Source organism: Toxotes jaculatrix, chromosome 12, assembly GCF_017976425.1.
Source record: "Toxotes jaculatrix isolate fToxJac2 chromosome 12, fToxJac2.pri, whole genome shotgun sequence".
NCBI classification, from domain to species: Eukaryota; Metazoa; Chordata; class Actinopteri; family Toxotidae; genus Toxotes; species Toxotes jaculatrix.
The window spans coordinates 4,425,190-4,443,227 of record NC_054405.1 but is presented as its reverse complement, the minus strand read 5'-3'; the positions used below and the strand labels follow the sequence as shown (position 1 = coordinate 4,443,227).

Here is an 18,038-nt window from a genome sequence, read left to right as displayed (position 1 = left end):
GACAACCAGACTTGGTGTTAAGTTCTGTTTGATACTAAATAAATCACTTTGTGTTGTTGTGTTTAGTGCAGATAAAGTCATTATAGTGGGTGATTTCAACATTCATGTGGATGCTGACAGCAACAGCCTGAAGTTCTGCATTGAATTCACTCTTAGACTCAACTGGCTTTTCTCAGAATGTAAATTTAAGGAAGGAATTCCACTGTTATTTACTTAAATGCCATGTGTTGATCTCAACTGTACCCCCCTCACAGGCTGAAGATGTTGTTGATAGAGCTCCAGTCTCACAGTCCACCCTCTGAAAAAGAAGACAGTGAATCAGAGGAGGCTCCGTGGTACAATTCACAAATGCATGTTTTAAAGCAGAGATTGCAAAAGCTGGAAAGGAATTGGCACTCTACAGTTCTAAAAGCCATAGCTCTGTTGAGCCATGTATTCCTTTAACTCTCAGTGGTGCAGACTTTGTGAGCTTCTTTACAAATAAAGTTTTAACGTAGAGAAAATTCATTACCTCCTCCCCACAACTGGCACAGATGTGTTTTTACTTTAATGTTAGATCTGATAACTGTATCTTTATGAACAGGCTATGTACCACAGGCTTTTAAGATCACAGTACCTCTGCTTAGCAGCACACAGCTATCATTGCTGTTATTACGGATGGAACCTTTGGTTTTCTCTCTATAATATTTTAAAGTCTTGACCTTACTCTATAAAGTGTGCTCCGATAATGTATGTAATGATATGGTGCTATATAAATACTACTGTATTGCACTGATTGGGTGTGTAAGATGAGTCCCCCTCAGCTGATATATAATGTTTATTAGAGTACAACAGAGTTAAATCAGTACACTAAGTGTTTTCTCTCTCTCTCTCTGTGCACATGGTTCAAAAGAATCCATTCTCTTCTTACTCCATTCAGGTGTGTGGCAGAATGACTAAGCAGACAACAGGGGAAAAGCTGGTCACATAGCACAAGTATAAGGTAGGCAGACACACAATGTGCTACCTTGCTACAGAACCATCTCCTTCCCCCCAAACCTCCTGCTCCTCCTCCCCCTCCTCCTCTTTCCTCATGAATATTGGGGAATTAATGCATACGGGGAGGGAGGGAGGAGGGGGCAGGGACAAAGGGAGAAAGAGAGGATGGTGAGGGAAGAAAGGAAGGAGGGAGGGAGGGGTGAGCTGATATCGTCAGAGGCCCGGCAGTGCGCAGGCTCTGTGTGAGCTGGGCTGGATGCCTATTGATTGGAAAACAACGGGCTGTGGGAGGACAGATAAGGGTGGCTGTGGGCTAACGGGTGAGGGAAGGGATCCAGACCAAAGCTCAGACCACGCTGCCATCTTTACTTCCCTGGTCTTTCTTTCCTCTCTTTCACCGTGGAATGAATGTAACTGCTGCTGCTCATCCGTCGCTGCGAAGGAAGGCTTAGGCACAGATTCTCCTCGTCTAAGAGGGTCCTGCCTACACACCAAGCCATAGCAAACAGCGGCTCGTCCACTGCAGGTAATCTGTCTTCTTACTCTTCCTATCATCCTGCCGTTCATTCTTCCATGCCCGTTCTCAGTCCTGACCTCTCTGAGGTCCTGGCTGTGCATCGTCTTCCCTCCATCCTTGCCTTGTAACCATGGTTTCCTCCATCTCTCCTTCCTCTCTCCTCACTGCTCTTCTCTCCCTCCCCCACTCTCCTCTTTTTTCTTCCTCTGATGAGCTGATGACATGGACTTGCTGATTGAATGATTTCCATTTCTGCCACGGCCGCCTGAATATTGATTTGAGTCCGATGCTCTTCACTTATATGTACGTGGGACAAAAACTGAACTATTTAACAGCTACTATCAATACAAATATGAATAAAAATACCTGCTGTGTGACAGTGAGTGAGCCACAGACCACGACAGGTATGAGCAGTAACGTTATTTCATATTCCTGATCCACATCAGGCTTTCTTTTTAATAGCATATGACGTGTTGGCATTGTTCTTGTCCAAAATATTAAATAAACCACTGTACAAGAAATTGACAAGCATTATCACGTCCGAGAAAAAAATAGAAAAATATGCTTTAAAAATCTGCAATAGAATTTTTGTTCAGTGAGTTTTTGATGTGATGGTTGTGGTCATCCCTCCCCACAGTAAAATGGGGGCAGTCAATGACCTCTGATCAGCTCCTGTGATTGGCTCTTTTTCATACCTGTATCCTTGTACAGGAGGGAAATGCACCTGAGTCCACCACCACCTCTCTCTGTGAAGGTCACATACAAAAAAGGCTGACACACATCCCAAACACACACACACACTATGCAGATGTTCAATACATGCTGTATACCTGCACATCTCAAACACCTCCACACCACCCATCAGCAACGTGGCTGCTGTGATTTCACATCTCACTTCTGTTAGAACAAAAATATTCCAGCATTTTCAGCGTCCATTTTGCTAAATGGACCCAGCAGTAAACAGAAAGCGGCCACAGGATGACTGGAAAGTGCTGTTGGGGAAATTGAATTCGTGATTTTTTTTTTCTCCGTGGCAAATTTTCAAGCAGCAGTGCACCGGTACCTCTGGCAAAGAGTCCCTGTGGCAAGGTTAGAGTCAGCTACTGATCTCCATGTTCAAGTTGCACACCAAATGACCTTAAGTTAACTATCTTTTGACAGACACAAGTTGTCAGTGACTGTCACATAAAGGAGGCGGGGCATGAATCATGTCTACAAATTAAAAAATACTGTGAGAGGAAAGCCAGTAAAGGATGCAGTTTAAAAAAAACACAGACAAAGAAAAACATGGCAGGGACACACACACACACACACACACACACACACATATAGAGAAAAGAAAGCTGTAGAGAGAGAGGATGAGATTGTGAAAAACAATATCCGGCTGTAGAGGGAGCAGCACTTTGCTGAGTGCTGTGGTGAGGAGGAAGAGGCTTGCACAAGCTTGTTTTTAAATGGACTCCTCTGTGCTCACCCACTTACGCCAGGCCACGGTCCAGCAAAGCACACAGGCTGAAATTTAGGCCTCACTACTGTAATTACACTGCGTCAGACGGCCTGACCTGCAGCACAACTTCTCTTAAAAGTCTCACTGCAGCATTAAGTCCACCAGAGCGACGAGTGATGCTTCTTTTTTTTTTTTTTTTTTTTTTTTTTAACAGGACTACACCCTTTATTTCCCACTGTTTTATGAAATTAGATTTCAGTTTTCATTAACTGATGGCAGTTTGGCTCTCATGAGCTCCAGCAAAGCTTTTCAGGTACATTGTTTTATCCATAGGCTGAAAATGTACATTTAAGGTTTGTATTATCGTAAAACCAACATACTTTTCTACAGTTACTGTGATTTGATTTCTTAGTATATTCCATACTACATGAAACATAAACCCCATGTTTCCTGGCTGCTTCTTGTTCTGAATAAATACTGTGAGAATAGAGGTTCTTCTTCTTTTGTTATCAGTGTCTTATGATTAAAGAGAATTGTGTAAAAGGATTAGGAAGGCATTCTGTTTTGTGAGTTTATTGGTTTTCCAAAACTACTCCAGTTGATTGAAGTATTAAAAGGTAGAAAGTATATTCAGACTCCAGGCTGTCTGAAGTCTTAACAGTTTTAAGAGCTTTCAAAATAAATTGCATTATTTATTTATTTTTTTCCTGGTACATACAATTTTATTGATATAATGGTAAATATTTTTTGCCATGGGTCACCATACTGAAGACCTTAATTGTAAAAAGAGAGAGAGAGAGGAAAAAAAAGAAGAGGCTTGTGTGTTTTGTAGAGAGTGTATGAGCTAATTTCTCAGCTCTCTGTGGGACAGCAAAAGACTTTCCACCAGTTAATAAACTAGAATTATTGACCAAAGGAAACTGAGAATAACTCAGAGGGGACATCAGATTTTTCTGACACACAGAACAAACTGATACCACATTTAGGCTTAATGTTTTTAAAAGGGAATATTTGAATATACATCATCTTGTAAGCACCAAGCTTTGGTGACACTCTCCTCAGTGGTGTGCCAAGCTGTCTTATTTGACAGGCTAAACCAAAGACACAAAGGACACAATGGCAGTGACAGTGACACTGAAAGTTGAAAGCTGTTCTCAGGGCAGTGTTTAGTGAAGCTAAAGGTAAGCATCAAAAACCCTAAAGAAAACCCTTTACCAGCTTTATAAAATAGCCTTACTGTCAAACATGATGTGCTTTGACAAAGCTTACTATAATTTCATGTCCCAGAATCTTGGAAACCTCATCATTTAAATCCCAGTAGAGGCACTTAATTAACTGTGGTTTACCAGTAAAGCCAACTGGTTGGGTTCCCTGTGGGACCTGGTCCCCTTCTGGCACATCTACCTCTATCCCCTCTTTGTCTAGACAACATGGTGCCATTCCACATGAGGTGAGGCAGGCATGATTGAGGAGACGCCAGATAAACCCTTCTGGGATATTGGTGAATTTAGCAGATGGGGACAGACAAAAATCGTGACAGACTTTTGTGCTTTGACTGATCTGGTCTTTTCCTTTAAACATGTAACACATTTACTGCAGCAGTGGCCTTGTCTAATGGAGGAAATGCTGATGAAACTTAATGCATCAGTTTTATAAGCTGTGCTGATTTAGCAGACTCCATACGTTAAACACTTCACCACCTCTCTGTTCTGTGCAGGGCTCGGACATTGACCTGACAGGGGGACGCCATGGAAGCCCCTCTTGTGTGTTTGGATGAGGAGTTTGAGGATCTCCGGCCCTGTCGGATGGATGAGCTGGACCAACCAGAGCTGGATCACTCCTCTTACTCCACCACCACCACCATCACTACCACCACCGTCCCTCTGGCCTCCATCACCCGGGAGGACTTCTCTGAGCTGGAGAACTTCTCCGAGATGATGAGCTTCAAGTCGATGGAGGATCTGGTCAACGAGTTTGACGAGAAGCTCAATGTCTGCTTCCACAATTACAACACCAAGACGGAGGGCCTGGCACCCATACGCAACCAGTCGCACAACCAGGAGGATGAGGAGCGGCTGCAGGATGAAGAGTGAGTGACCACTGTTAATACTGTGCAACACAAAACTGTTTCCATGAGGCCCAGTGTTCTGGGGCTTTCAGCCTTCATCAGCAGACCTGCACTGTGCACAACTGAAGTCGTAATGGATCTGATACAGAGGGTTCAACCTTCTAAGACGCTGAGTAACTGTGAATTAGTGTGTGTGTGTGTGTGTGTGTGTGTGTGTGTGTGTGTGTGTGTGTTCTATAGAGAGAAAAAGAGATACCATGTGAGAAATAACAGGCCCACGGTCTTAAACAACAGCTGGATTTGGTCCAGTTGTATCAATATTATCTTCATGTTTACATTTAGCCTATGATGTTAAATTATCTTGGGGATGACCCCAGACCCTCGGGAGTGTGCTGGCCCATCACAGGTCAAAACCCCGCCGGTAGCACCCTCATGGGGAGCAAGCCTGTTCATTAGCGATTGGCAGACGTGTTAAGATGAGGCTGAAGTAAGGTGAGTTATGTGGACAGCAGGTCTTCTCTGCAACCTCCGGGCCATCATTAATCCAAGGAAGGTGAGGGAGGAGGTGGAGGGGTGTTAGCCTCAGTAAAATAGAGAGATAGAGAGGAGGTGCTGCTGGAAGCTGCAAAGTTAGCAATGGCCAAAGAGAAGAATAATAAAGTGATAAAAAAGAAAAACAAATATAGTGACATAATGAAATACCACAGCCAGACTCTCAGCACACAGAAACGAGAACCTATTCCTCTTCCAGCTCTTTATGTTAATCGCACACCAGCCTACTCATTATGCTGCCATTTATAACACACACACACACACACACACACACACACAGTCGAGGCCAAAACAGCAGCCCAGCGCGACCCACACGACAAAAGCCAAAATATTTCCACACACAGACGGCAACATACCAAACAACCAGTCAATCAGCAGCATGACCCCACCCTCCCCAGCTCCAACAGTCGGGCTGCATGCTGAATTATTCACTGTGCAGTGTTGTATGCCTCAGTTGGCTTTGGCTCTGTGGGTCTGTCTCTGTCTCTGCCTCTCCACCAGCTGACTGCCAGATCCTCCTCCTTTTGCTCGCAGGCTCTGAGGTGGAAACACAAACGTCCTCACACTGTGTGGCTAAAAATAGGCTGATTGTAGGTGTGAGTGGAGAGTTTTTGGAGAGGAATGACATGATTTCTCAAACAATATATGTATTGCTGGTAAAAATGAAACCCGTCTTCATGCTTTGACTGATTATTGAGCAGCGGACACAGGACTGTGGGTGGATAGAGTTTGACAGGACTACACTAATCTGCATGTTATGACTCAGACATAAACCTAAGACACAGCTGTGACACACATAAGGAAACCAGTACAGAAATATTCCAGCCAAACATACCGACTGCTCCAGTCTCCTCTGGACTCTTTGTCCCGTTAACAATGTCTCATTGTTCCTCCTCATTGTTCCTCCTTTTTCATAACAGTTCTTGCACCAACACTCCATGCTGTGATTTCAAATGAAGTGAGTCTCATTCACTAAATATTTATTCACCTCAGTGCCACTCTGACACACAATACAAGCAGCTATTAATAGAAAGTTAGACAGTACTGATGTTCATAACACTGAGGACCTTGTGTTTTTTTACGGAACATAGGAAAATGATCTCCTTTCAGTGGAGGAGTCTGATTTAAAATGACTCATTTAAATCAGGAAGGACACAGACCCACAGAATATTCTCAAAATCTAAATCTGCAGTTAGGTTTAAAACAGTCTGTCACACATTTTGGCTTAATCCCTGCCTGATTAAAAACCCAGATATGAGCGAGTCCCACAAGCTGTTACAGAACTAGAATATTAAACAGAAGGATTTCTCTTCGGTTGCTGCAGGCCAACAAACACAGCAGGACTGCTTTGTAACACGGAGCTCCAGTTCCTGCCAGCCAGATGACCAAATCGTGTCCCTGTGTCACGCAGGCAGCGTGTGGTGTTCATGTGCTGTTGTAGTTTGCACTGAGGTGTTTTGGTCAGTTATATGTTATTGATCAGTTTCATTTGAAGGACGTTTGACATTTATGTAAAAAAAAAAGTGTCATGATAGAAGTTTATTTTGTATTATCAGCTGTGCTGTGTGTTACATGCATTTTTTTTTAAAAATAAATCCTAGACTAATGTAAATTGGATTTTATGGTGCTAAACATATACATCTTCAAGCTCAGCAGTATTCTGAATTTAAGTTCAAGTTCTTTTGTTTACCATAGCTTCATGCAAATGCAGTTTAAACTGCACTACAGGGGAGTAAAAGATTACAAGAGAAAAACAAGAAATTCAGACCAGCTGCTGTACCTCTCAGTGTCTGTGTTATCTGACAGCTTTTTTTCAGTGTGCATATGACGATGGCATTGGCAGGTTCCTCTGGATACATGGCAGCCAAACAATAGTCTGTTTACAGGATGTGATCATCTTGTCTAATCAGGCAAAACAAATCTTAGCACAAAATTAATTCTCTGGTCTAACATCTCACACATAAAAGAGGAAAAAGCATTTTATAGAGTTTATAGAGTCATTTATTTCACTCTGGTGACTGCCTACATGTTGTATTGCTTAGTTTAACTTACTTAGGCTTAAGTGTATTGAAACTCTGAGCCTGTTTATGTGCTGGTGCTTGCATCTGTGGCACGCAGACATGGCTGGTGAGGTAAGATGTGAACTCAATGGCGTCCACTGTGTGACCGGGTGTGGGCAGTGCCACTGGGAGCAGAGCAGGCCTGAACCAGCCTCTGACTGGAGGAAGAAAAAAAAAACACAAAGGCTTTGAGACAAAGGAGACTTCTCTTCCAGTTTTATGTCATTCCTACTCAGACAGACACTTGCTCCGGTTGCAGTCAGAGACCACTGGCACAATGATGTGAGAAGCTTTATCTAAATCTCTGCTAAGGATACCTTTTAACGAGTAGTAAGCTGTGTTTTTTTTTCTGTTGTGCATTGTTCCTCTGCAGCCTCCAGCTCTGCACATTGACCAACATCATTGACTTGTCACATTGAAATATTGACTGAGTTGCAGGCTGCTGAAGACAGGGCTGAGTAGACCGCCTTTATAAGCAGGGAGATAAAACAACACACCAAACTCTGGTCTAATGTTATTATATAACGGTCTAACCACATCATGTGTGGATCCACCAGCTTAAAATAGCAGACAGCCTTTAAAGCTAAGGCCAAAAATAGTGGGGGGTTTTTTTGGTGCTTCTTTTTGATGTTTGTTTGTGGTACCTGAATGTTGCCTCACTTACCTACATGTGTACATGTATGTGTTTGTGTGTAATTTCAGTGTGTGGGATGCTCTAACTGACAACTACATCTCCACCTGGGACGGCCCCGACTCAGAGGGACTCAACGGCAATCTTTCTGACCAGGAGGTAAATGTCATCCACATCTTTCTGTGTGGTTTATATCTGGGAAATGTGCAATTAGGCCTGTAATTAAAAAAAATCAATCACCAGTAAGTAAACTTCCCTTTTGATTTTGGACATGTGAATTAAACATGATTTTCTTTACCTAACAAAAAGTGACATGTTTTAAAATGCCTCTCTTACTGACATTTAATTTCCTATTCCTTTTCATTCTTTTATCCAACTCACTTATGTTTGGTTTGCATTCAATTTACATGTCCTCAGAAGTAGTTTAGTACTATTGTTGTACAAACCATATGAATGTTGAAAAAACATTCTGTACAATGTGATATTATTTAGTTGGCATGAAACTGTGCCTCAAAAGCAACTGACCATAAATGGACAACTGATTCTGAGATCCACTGTAATCTGTATTTTTAGATAAGGAGGCATTTCAGCACTTATCTTTTATTCCACTGGATACAAATGGTTGAATAAATGTTCACTAATGTCTGTTCCTCTAGTTTAACAGATTCTCTTGCTGTGGGTTTAGATATGTGTGAATGAAAGGACTAAAACAATGTGTCATTGTTTTTCATGTTGAGGTGGTAAACTGAGCAGCTCACTGGCTCATTCTTTCTCATGCTTAATCTCATGCTCACACTTGAAGACATGCTTGACCAACCTTGACTGGTCTGCCATTCAGCAGAGGTCTGCCTCTTCCTCCTCTCCCTTAATTGGCTGTCACATACTACTCTACAGCAGGCACTTAGCAGTCTAGGCCATGTTTGGACTGGTCAAGGCCAGAGCAGACGTTTTCGTCCCAGAGGGAGAAGGTTGTTGTGAGAATGCACCATAGTATTCATGTTTTAACTCCAGTTTCATTCCATTTGCTCGAAGTCTCCCTTGTTTAAAAATAAATATTTCACAAATTACAGTACCTCCATTCAGATGAAGGCATTTTCTTTATTTCTGTGGATATTGTACAATCATCTGCCACATTGCCCTTAACTGCCTGTTCTAACAAGGTTATTCTATTTGTTTCAAACATAACAGAGACACAGAATATGTCTGCTTCCTGTGAGCTGTGGATTTTTCAGCAAATGTTTCATGAACTGTCTCACTATCGTTCTGTGTCAATAATTAGCAGCAGAGATGAGCTCTGTGGGCACTTTCATAATAGGACTAAGACTCTATAGCCTTGCTAACATGCCCACAGTAACATGCTGAAGTTTAGAGTGTACACTGAAAAAAATGTTTTGTTGAATTTACTCAATTTTATTGTTGAAAGTGGTTGCACACAATACATTCATCTAAATCTAGACATATTTTTTAAGTTGGCTGTACTTAATATTTTTTAGTAATTTCAAATAAATTATGTAAGCAGTTTCAGCACAAAAATTCTGAGTATTTGTTACTCTGATTTCCTTAGTAATTCTAACTAAACCCATGTTTAATTTACTTAAATTCATTATGTAATTCATATATTGTGGTTAGCTAATTTGTTATTGTGCTTTAAATTAAATTGTTTTATTCTACATATGTAAAATATTTTAATTCAATTCACAATTTTATTTCAAACAATCAAAATGCATATGTAGATGTGGGGGTAGCTGAGAAACCCGGTATACAACAATGAGTTGTGGCAGTCTGGAGCAATTCCCAATTCCATTTTATTTGACAAAATAAAATGGAGTCTTGTTCAAAAACTCCACAGTAAAAAATGCACATTGGGCCAACCAGAAAGATAAAAGTAAGCAAAAAAGGGAAAAAAAAAATTCTCAAGAGCTCTTCTCAAGAAGAATCAAAATAATACAGAACAAAAGAATTGGCTCTAAACTGCCTTTCTGGTTATACCCTTAAAGTTTGGGCCCATGGCAGGAGCTATAATCTGGAGCTGTGTTCAGGAGCTGTGCTTCTCTCCTTTAGGCTCCGGCCACCACAGCCTCCTCGCTTTTATACTGGTGGACTGCACCAAGAAATCAATATCAATTATCTCTTCCAGCACACTTACAATAATCCCAATACTAAAAAACATATTATCAAATAGAAGTTCAGTTAAACTTACTTTAAAAACACATATTTCTTTTTAAACAAGATACTTATACAGGTCATTTCACCACAAAAGACAAAAACACCCCTCCCACTCTACCACACTTGGTTTCTTCCCCTGTGAACCCCCCTATTTAACCAAATGGACCGCTCCAGCTCAGGTTTGGCTGTTCCTGGTCTGACAGAGGAAGAAGTGCAACAAAGGAGACAGGTCAACACAATTTAAATTCAATAAATCAAACACACGATCACAGTGTGACTTCTCTCCTTCACCCCTTCCTCCAAATGTTCATACCACACACATCACCACCAGCACTTCACACCAGGATCAACATTCTGATAAAATCTACCTGAGAAAGAGCACATGTAAGGCACACGTGTAGCACATGTGCCTTACTTTAGTGCACGGGGTCTCCCTGTGACAGTAGCATAAAACAATTTAATTATTTTGATTCTTCTTGAGAAGTGCTCTTGAGAATTTTTTCCCCCCTTTTTGCTTACTTTTATCTTTCTGGTTGGCCCAATGTGCATTTTTTACTGTGGAGTTTTTGAACAAGACTCCATTTTTTTTTTGTCAAATAAAATGGAATTGGGAATTGCTCCAGACTGCCACAACTCATTGTTGTATACCGGGTTTCTCGGCCACCCCCACATCTACATATGCATTTTGATAGTTTTAAATAAAATTGTGAATTGAATTAAAATATTTTACATAATGTAGAATAAAACAATTTAATTTAAAGCACAATAACAAATTATGTAACCACAATATATGAATTACATAATGAATTTAAGTAAATTAAACATGGGCTTAGTTAGAATTACTAAGGAAATACAAAAAAGTAACAAATGCTCAGAATTTTTGTGCCAAAAGTGCTTCTATAATTTATTTGAAATTACTAGTACAGCCAACTTAAAAAATATGTCTAGATTTAGATGAATGTATTGCGTGCAACCACTTTCAACATTAAAATTGAGTAAATTCAATGAAACATTTTTTCTGTGTATAATATTAATCATGTTCATCATCTCAGCAAATTGGTATGCTAACATTTGCAAAAAAACTAAACTATTGACCTAATGATGGTATAAGTATAAGTATATTAATATCAGAGGTATATATATTAATATCACCAAAGGGATTTAGATTCATCCTGAATGGAACAAGAATGTCTGCTGTAAATTTCATCCAATAGAGGAGTTGATTAGATTTTTCAGTCTGAACCAAACATCTGCCACTGCTATCACTAGACCCACTGTCACGTTTCTTCATCTTACAGTTAACATCACCATCAAAACTGTATCAAAGTCAAATATTGCAGACAAGTACATAAATAAAGTATGCACTGAAACAATTTTATATCTAGAATGGTTAATTGTTTAAAATAATAAATAATTTCAAACCTTTCAAATATTTGAGCATGATCCTTCCAAAGACGTGCAATCCCAGACTGATCTGAAAGTTATTATGGATTTAGTTTTTCATTCCAGTTTTTAGTGAAACATGACTGTAGTAGTCCTTTTCTTTGTTGTTTGGTTGTTGTCTTATGTTTCATCCCACATTCTGCAGATCCACGAAAAAGAGGAGGAAGAGATGAACGAGAAGAACGACAATGCCAAATGCCTGAATGAAGAGCCTCTCATCACAGCTGATCAGGTGTGTGTGTGTGTGTGTGTGTGTGTGTGTGTGTGTGTGTGTGTGTGCATGCGTGTGTGTGCCTGTGTGTGTGTGTGTGTTTCCGATCAAACAGCAGTTTGTCTGTGTCCTGTTTTTGATGAGGAGAAAAAAAGAGCAGTAACATGAGCCTGTTCTGAGAATGTTGTTGGGTCCTCTTCACTTTTCACACCTTGGTGCATTTTTGTTCACAGTTATTTTGTTTGTTGGATTTACCATGATATACTTTTAGGAGTTTTTACATAGTTTAACAACGTGGATTCATCTATTTATATCACATTTTTCAGACTACTATTATGTATTTTTGCAATCTTTGTTGTTTACAAGCTGCTTTGGGAGCCCCCTAGTGGCCAGAGGAATAATGACTGTTGTCTGCCAGGTGAAAAAATCAAGTGACATTATTATGGACCCACGAATTCTACAGAGGGAGGAGGTTGGGGTGAATGAGTGAATAAAACATCAGACTTTAATGTGGTTTGTTTCCTGTTTCCTACCTCAAGTCAATGTTGGTTTCTTTTAACCATGACCGCATTTGTTCCCTAACCTTAACCACACGTAACCACCACGGCGACTAAGGTCCCCTAACCTCAACAAAGTAGTTCTGTAATTTGAACCCAAACCACAGTGTTTCCATTACCTCAGTAAACCATTATCTTTCCCTAAACCTAACCAAACCTTAACCATAACAGATCAGAAGCATAAGGCTGAAATGTTTTTCCAGCTGTGGCCTGTAGCAGCTTTAGAAGGAACAGTCACTGTAGAGAGCACATGGACCAATGTTTGGATGACTTCTTTTTTATCAAGTCCAAAAAATCTATTCATGAAAGCATGTATGAAAGCGTGGAGTGCTGGATGCTCCTTACATCATGCTGATATAGGAGTTTAAACAGATGCCTGCCAAAATCCAACTCAGCCTGTGTAGACATCACTAATGGATTCAAGAGTGATATGTACACGTATAGAGGAGGCTTTTGGCATTTAACTGGCCACACTCTACTGACAAATGGACGGTTATGGATGTGTGTTTTTACTTCTGTCTCCTAATCACTTTCCTGTCCATTCACCCGTCTCCCTACATCCCTCCATCTAACTCTCTCTCTCTCTCTCTCTCTCACTTTCGTAGGTCATTGAGGAGATAGTTGAGATGATGGAGAACTCTCCAGATCCTGGAGAAACTGAGGAGGAAGATGAGGAGGAGAGCAGCCACTGCTCCCCCAGGACCAGCCCCTCCCTGCTGGAGGAGATCAGGCAGCTGTCACAGGCCTCCAACAACAACTGCTCCTATGAAGGTAAAACTGATTAATGCAAATTCCTGACACTTTGGCAGCAGCTGTTAAGAGCAACTTGTTCACTCCTGCTGTGCAGGATGTAAACAGGCAACAACAACAGCAAGAGCTAACAGGAGGGCTGGTTATGATGAGTACATTGACACCATGGTCAATGACAAATATTAAATGTTATTTCAGTAGCCACGCTCACTTCAGCCAACTGAGTAGCCAAAAAATGCAACACCCAGCTGTCCCTCACTCCCCATTCATCTGTTCGGCAGGCCTGAGCCTGATGCCCAGCTCTGCACTGGTCGAGCTGCTGCACCGGGTGGAGGCCGCCATCCGTGAGTACTCAGAGGAGCTGGTCAGCCAGCTGGCTCGGCGTGACGAGCTGGAGTTTGAAAAAGAGGTGAAGAACACGTTCATCACAGCCCTGATGGAGGTGCAGAACAGGCAGAAGGAGCAAAGAGACAGCAGCAAACGCCGACGCCGAGACAAGGCCCTGAGCCTGCAGGGTGGAGGGACGCAACCTGTCAACGCAGGGACCACAGGCTCCACGGGACGCACGGAGAAGACAGGGAGCATGCCTGTCAAGGTGAGAGGGAGCGAGGGAAGGATGGCCACTTTTTAATTATTTACATTATATGAGTGCATGTGTGTCTGTGTGTGCCATAAACTTAGGCCCTTTCACACAGTCTCACAAACTTTCACTCTCATCAGTGTCGCAACTCCAGAGGTAATTATGCCAAAATGTATGTGTCTGCCTCCATTAGGTTTGCCTAAAACCTCCATGTTTAATCCCTCCAGTGGAAATTAGAGAAAGGTGAAACCACAGTGTCTGACAGCTTTCCCTCTTCCCTCTTCCTCTGACTGTTAGCATAATGGATCTCAGGTCCATTAGCCTCTAAAGTATCTTCCAGGAAAGATCCTAAAGTGGAGGTGACCCATTGTCTTCATACAGTAACAGGCCAGTCCATTCCACTCCTGTCCAGTAACAGAGAAACAACCTAATGGATTTTGCCTCCATATAAATCACAGCCGCAATGCTGGTGACTCCTGGGTACCTGAGGCTGCATTACTGAAGTAATGTGAATGTACAGATGACATAATGATGCAGACGCAACATAAACAATAAGACTAAAAGTTGATCACCAGCATGGTTTGTGTGAAATGCTGAAATATGTGGGTGTGTGTGTTGCGACCTGCAGCGTTTCAGCATGGAGGGACTGTCCAGCATCCTGCAGACGGGCATCAGACAGACGTTTGGAAGCACAGGGAATGAGAAACAGGTAAGGTCAAAGGTCAAAATAGTGCTTTGTGTTAATTTGTTACTCAGTGAAAACAGCTCAGTTGTTTGCAGTGGACAGACCGTCCATTGACTTTTAAGGTAACTGTTACACTTTCTTGCCAAGAACTGCCACTGTAAACAGGCTCTGCCCAAAGGAAAATAAAATCCACATAAACCAGCACCTCTTAGCTGACAATGTCTTATATCTTTGTTTAATTCATACTGGATATTTTTTTTATGTTTTGTCCTTTTAAGTTAATTGTCTCCTGCGTCCAGCTCCGTATTTGAAGGACAGACATGAGTCATCTAACTCAGGATATTAAAGCAAATGCATATCGCTTTAAGTCCTTTGAGCCTGTGCTGTACCATTAACAGTGATAGCAATCTGCTTTTGAATAACACGTTACCACATAAATAAAACCAGATCATTACACTTACAACGTCACATTTAAACATCCCAGTTTCCTCTTAAATCCTCTGAGCCTTGACTTTATTTTCAGTATCTAAACACAGTTATTCCATATGAGAAGAAAGGGACCCCTCCATCTGTTGATGACCTGCAGATGCTCACAAAAAGTAAGTGTCCACTCCACAACATTTGTGGTAATAATTACTACTGGTCAGAAAAAAAAGTGTCTATCCAGAGCTGACTCATTTTGTGTTTCTTCCACCTAGTTCTTTATGCCATGAAGGAAGACAGTGAGAAGGTGCCTACACTGCTAACTGACTACATATTGAAAGGTAAACACAACAACACAGGTTTTGCTGCTTTTACAAAGTGACTGGTGAAGAAACAGTCAGTGGTTCAACAACCAAACAGGTTTCAGTTCTTTTTAGTTAACTGAACAAAACCCAGCTCTTCTGCTGACTGGTGTAGCTTATTACACACAACAGGGGAAGATGAGAATTAAGCAAACACAATCACAACAGTCAAGGTTTTGGTCTCTAATTGGAATATTGTCCAGTAATTCAGTTATTGTGAAAATGAACTTCCTCATTTTGCTGTGAGAATCACTACATTAATGTAACTTTGTTATATCTAATCCAGTAGAGATGTAACATCATCCTCCACTGTTTTTTTCCTGTCTAGTTTTGTGTCCTACCTAAAGCACCGACATGCCAGGGGGCCACAGTGTGACGGAGAATTCTTCCCTGAGGACCTTTCCAACCCTCCTCGCCTCTGGCCCAAGCTGCATGACGTCCCCTCTTTTACCATTATCAACCATGGATCCTCACCATCGACATTATCGTATTCACCTCAACTACGACTACTGCCTTTTGCTGAGCTCACCGTCTCCCCTTCCTGCACATTAAGTTCAGGCCAGACCCCCAGAACGGCTGCCATCTGAATACTTAAACAAGTGGGATGGTCAGTCCAATTTCGAAGGACTTCACTAATGGAGCATGACATGTTGTTAATGATCACAACACCACTTTGTTACAGGGATACAGTGTTATCACTGCTTTCTTTTCCTTCATTTCTCTCCTTCTTTCTTTCCTTTTCTTTGTTTCCTCTAACAAAATTTCAATGTTGCCAAGTTTTTTATTATTACTCACGAACTGACCCTTTTAACCAGAGTTGATTGTTTTTCTCATTGATTCATCAGGACCACACAGTTAGATAAATGAGAAATGCCATACTGCATCTACAACGATCATCTTCCTGTACCGTTTCAGATGAAAATGATTCATTTGAATACAAAAGCCATGCACCTTTTTCTGCCAACTTAGTACTGTAGCTCCATGTGAATAGAAAAGAAACACACAACTATTACGGGTGCAGTGCATTACAGAGCTGTTTTTTTGTTTTGTTTCCTTTACTTTTTGTTTCACTATCTGATATCCAGTGCTCTTCTGACTTTTTTGTAATTTCTTTTGATTTGTATCTAACTATTTGATATAAACTCTGTTACCGATTTTCTATTTTATTTACTGTCATCAGAGCAACAGGCTTCTGTGCATTCCACCCTGTTCAGCCACGTGGAGGTGTATCACTGAGTTTCCTTGGATATATCATCCCCTGATGAGATGAGCTCATTTCAATAAAAGGCGTGCATATTTGCATATTAGCATATTTATGACTTCCTTTGCGCCATGTAGGTGAATGTTACATCGCTAATCGCAAATTCTAATAAACATTCTACCCAAATGTGTGCACGAGTTTCTTTCTGTCTTTATCAGGTGAAAAGTTGAACATACATATGTTAGCACACATAAAATCAATCAGTTGGAATAATGATTTGTGTCTGATATGTTTTTACCACAAAAATGTTCAACTGACCAGTTAAACATTCTTAAAATGAAATCTACGCCCCCTCAATGAAAAACCCTGAATCTGTGAATGTGCAAACATTCACAGATTCAGGGTAACAATGTACATTTCAAAAGTTTAATGACTAAACTAAACTTGTGTCCTACTTTGCTATAAAGTCCATTCTTAGGGTTTGTGACCTGAAGGCTTTGAATTTCCAAATCACACTTTAATAAGTTATATATTGATGTCCCAAAAGTAAAGAGACCCGAATGCTTGATCTGATCCTTTCCACATTTGTTGACCAGTGAAAGTACCATGGCGACCAGGGTCATCATTTTGCTTCACAGTACATCTCCGTCACTGAGCATTGTGCGTATTGTCCTAATAACTGCAGGACATTGAGGCAACAAATGTAAAAACAGTTTTGGAATAGATTTAAAAATAAAACATGTCTCTGAATAATCAGTTATGCTTTTGATGAAATTCATGCACATGATGCGTTACGCACATTTATCTTTTCCTCTTGTGGCACTGTGCTATTAGCAGTCTCCTTCCTGAAAGGGGTGTCCCACCCTACAATACCACATCATTCTTCTTCAGCTCCTCAGGTTTTATCATTGGTAAAATGTGTCAAATTTAAAATATTTATTATTAGAATTGTCAGAAAAAGTATGTGTTGCATCAGGTGAGTGGTGTTAGAGGGTTCAGTTTAACACTAGGATTGTTCCTTTATTGTACCTCTGTCTGACTTAGACCAACTTTGCTGCCCTCTAGTGGCTAAGTTCCAATCTTAAGCTCACCTCTGGGAGTGTGTAAGAAAGTCAAACAGTAAACTCAAGTGAAATATATATTAAGTATACAGGACCTCCAAGCTGTACGTCTATCAGACTAAATTATTTTAAAAATGGACATTTTGGAAAGTTTTGAAAACACACACACTCGCGCACACACACACACACCTGGTCATTTGTAATTTAATTGAAAATATTATACAAAGCATTTTCCATGAACATAAATATGAAGGATACAAGTGCGCACTGCACATTAATGTCCACAGTTTAGGCCTACTGTATAAATAAGCACGTTTGGTCACCAGTTTGTCCACAGTAGTAATAC

General features: G+C 40.9%; 1 protein-coding gene across 1 annotated transcript; it reads left to right on the top strand.

Moving 5' to 3' along the window:
- The first annotated feature begins 1,313 nt into the window (after positions 1–1,313).
- fez1 (fasciculation and elongation protein zeta 1 (zygin I)) lies at positions 1,314–16,795 on the top strand. The gene is made up of 10 exons (XM_041051648.1): positions 1,314–1,504; positions 4,660–5,031; positions 8,325–8,412; positions 12,008–12,094; positions 13,236–13,401; positions 13,662–13,975; positions 14,589–14,669; positions 15,169–15,244; positions 15,344–15,409; positions 15,759–16,795. The coding sequence occupies exons 2-10, from the start codon at positions 4,691–4,693 to the stop codon at positions 15,773–15,775; spliced, it is 1,236 nt and encodes a 411-aa protein (XP_040907582.1). The 5' UTR covers positions 1,314–1,504; positions 4,660–4,690; the 3' UTR covers positions 15,776–16,795.
- The last annotated feature ends 1,243 nt before the right edge of the window (positions 16,796–18,038 follow it).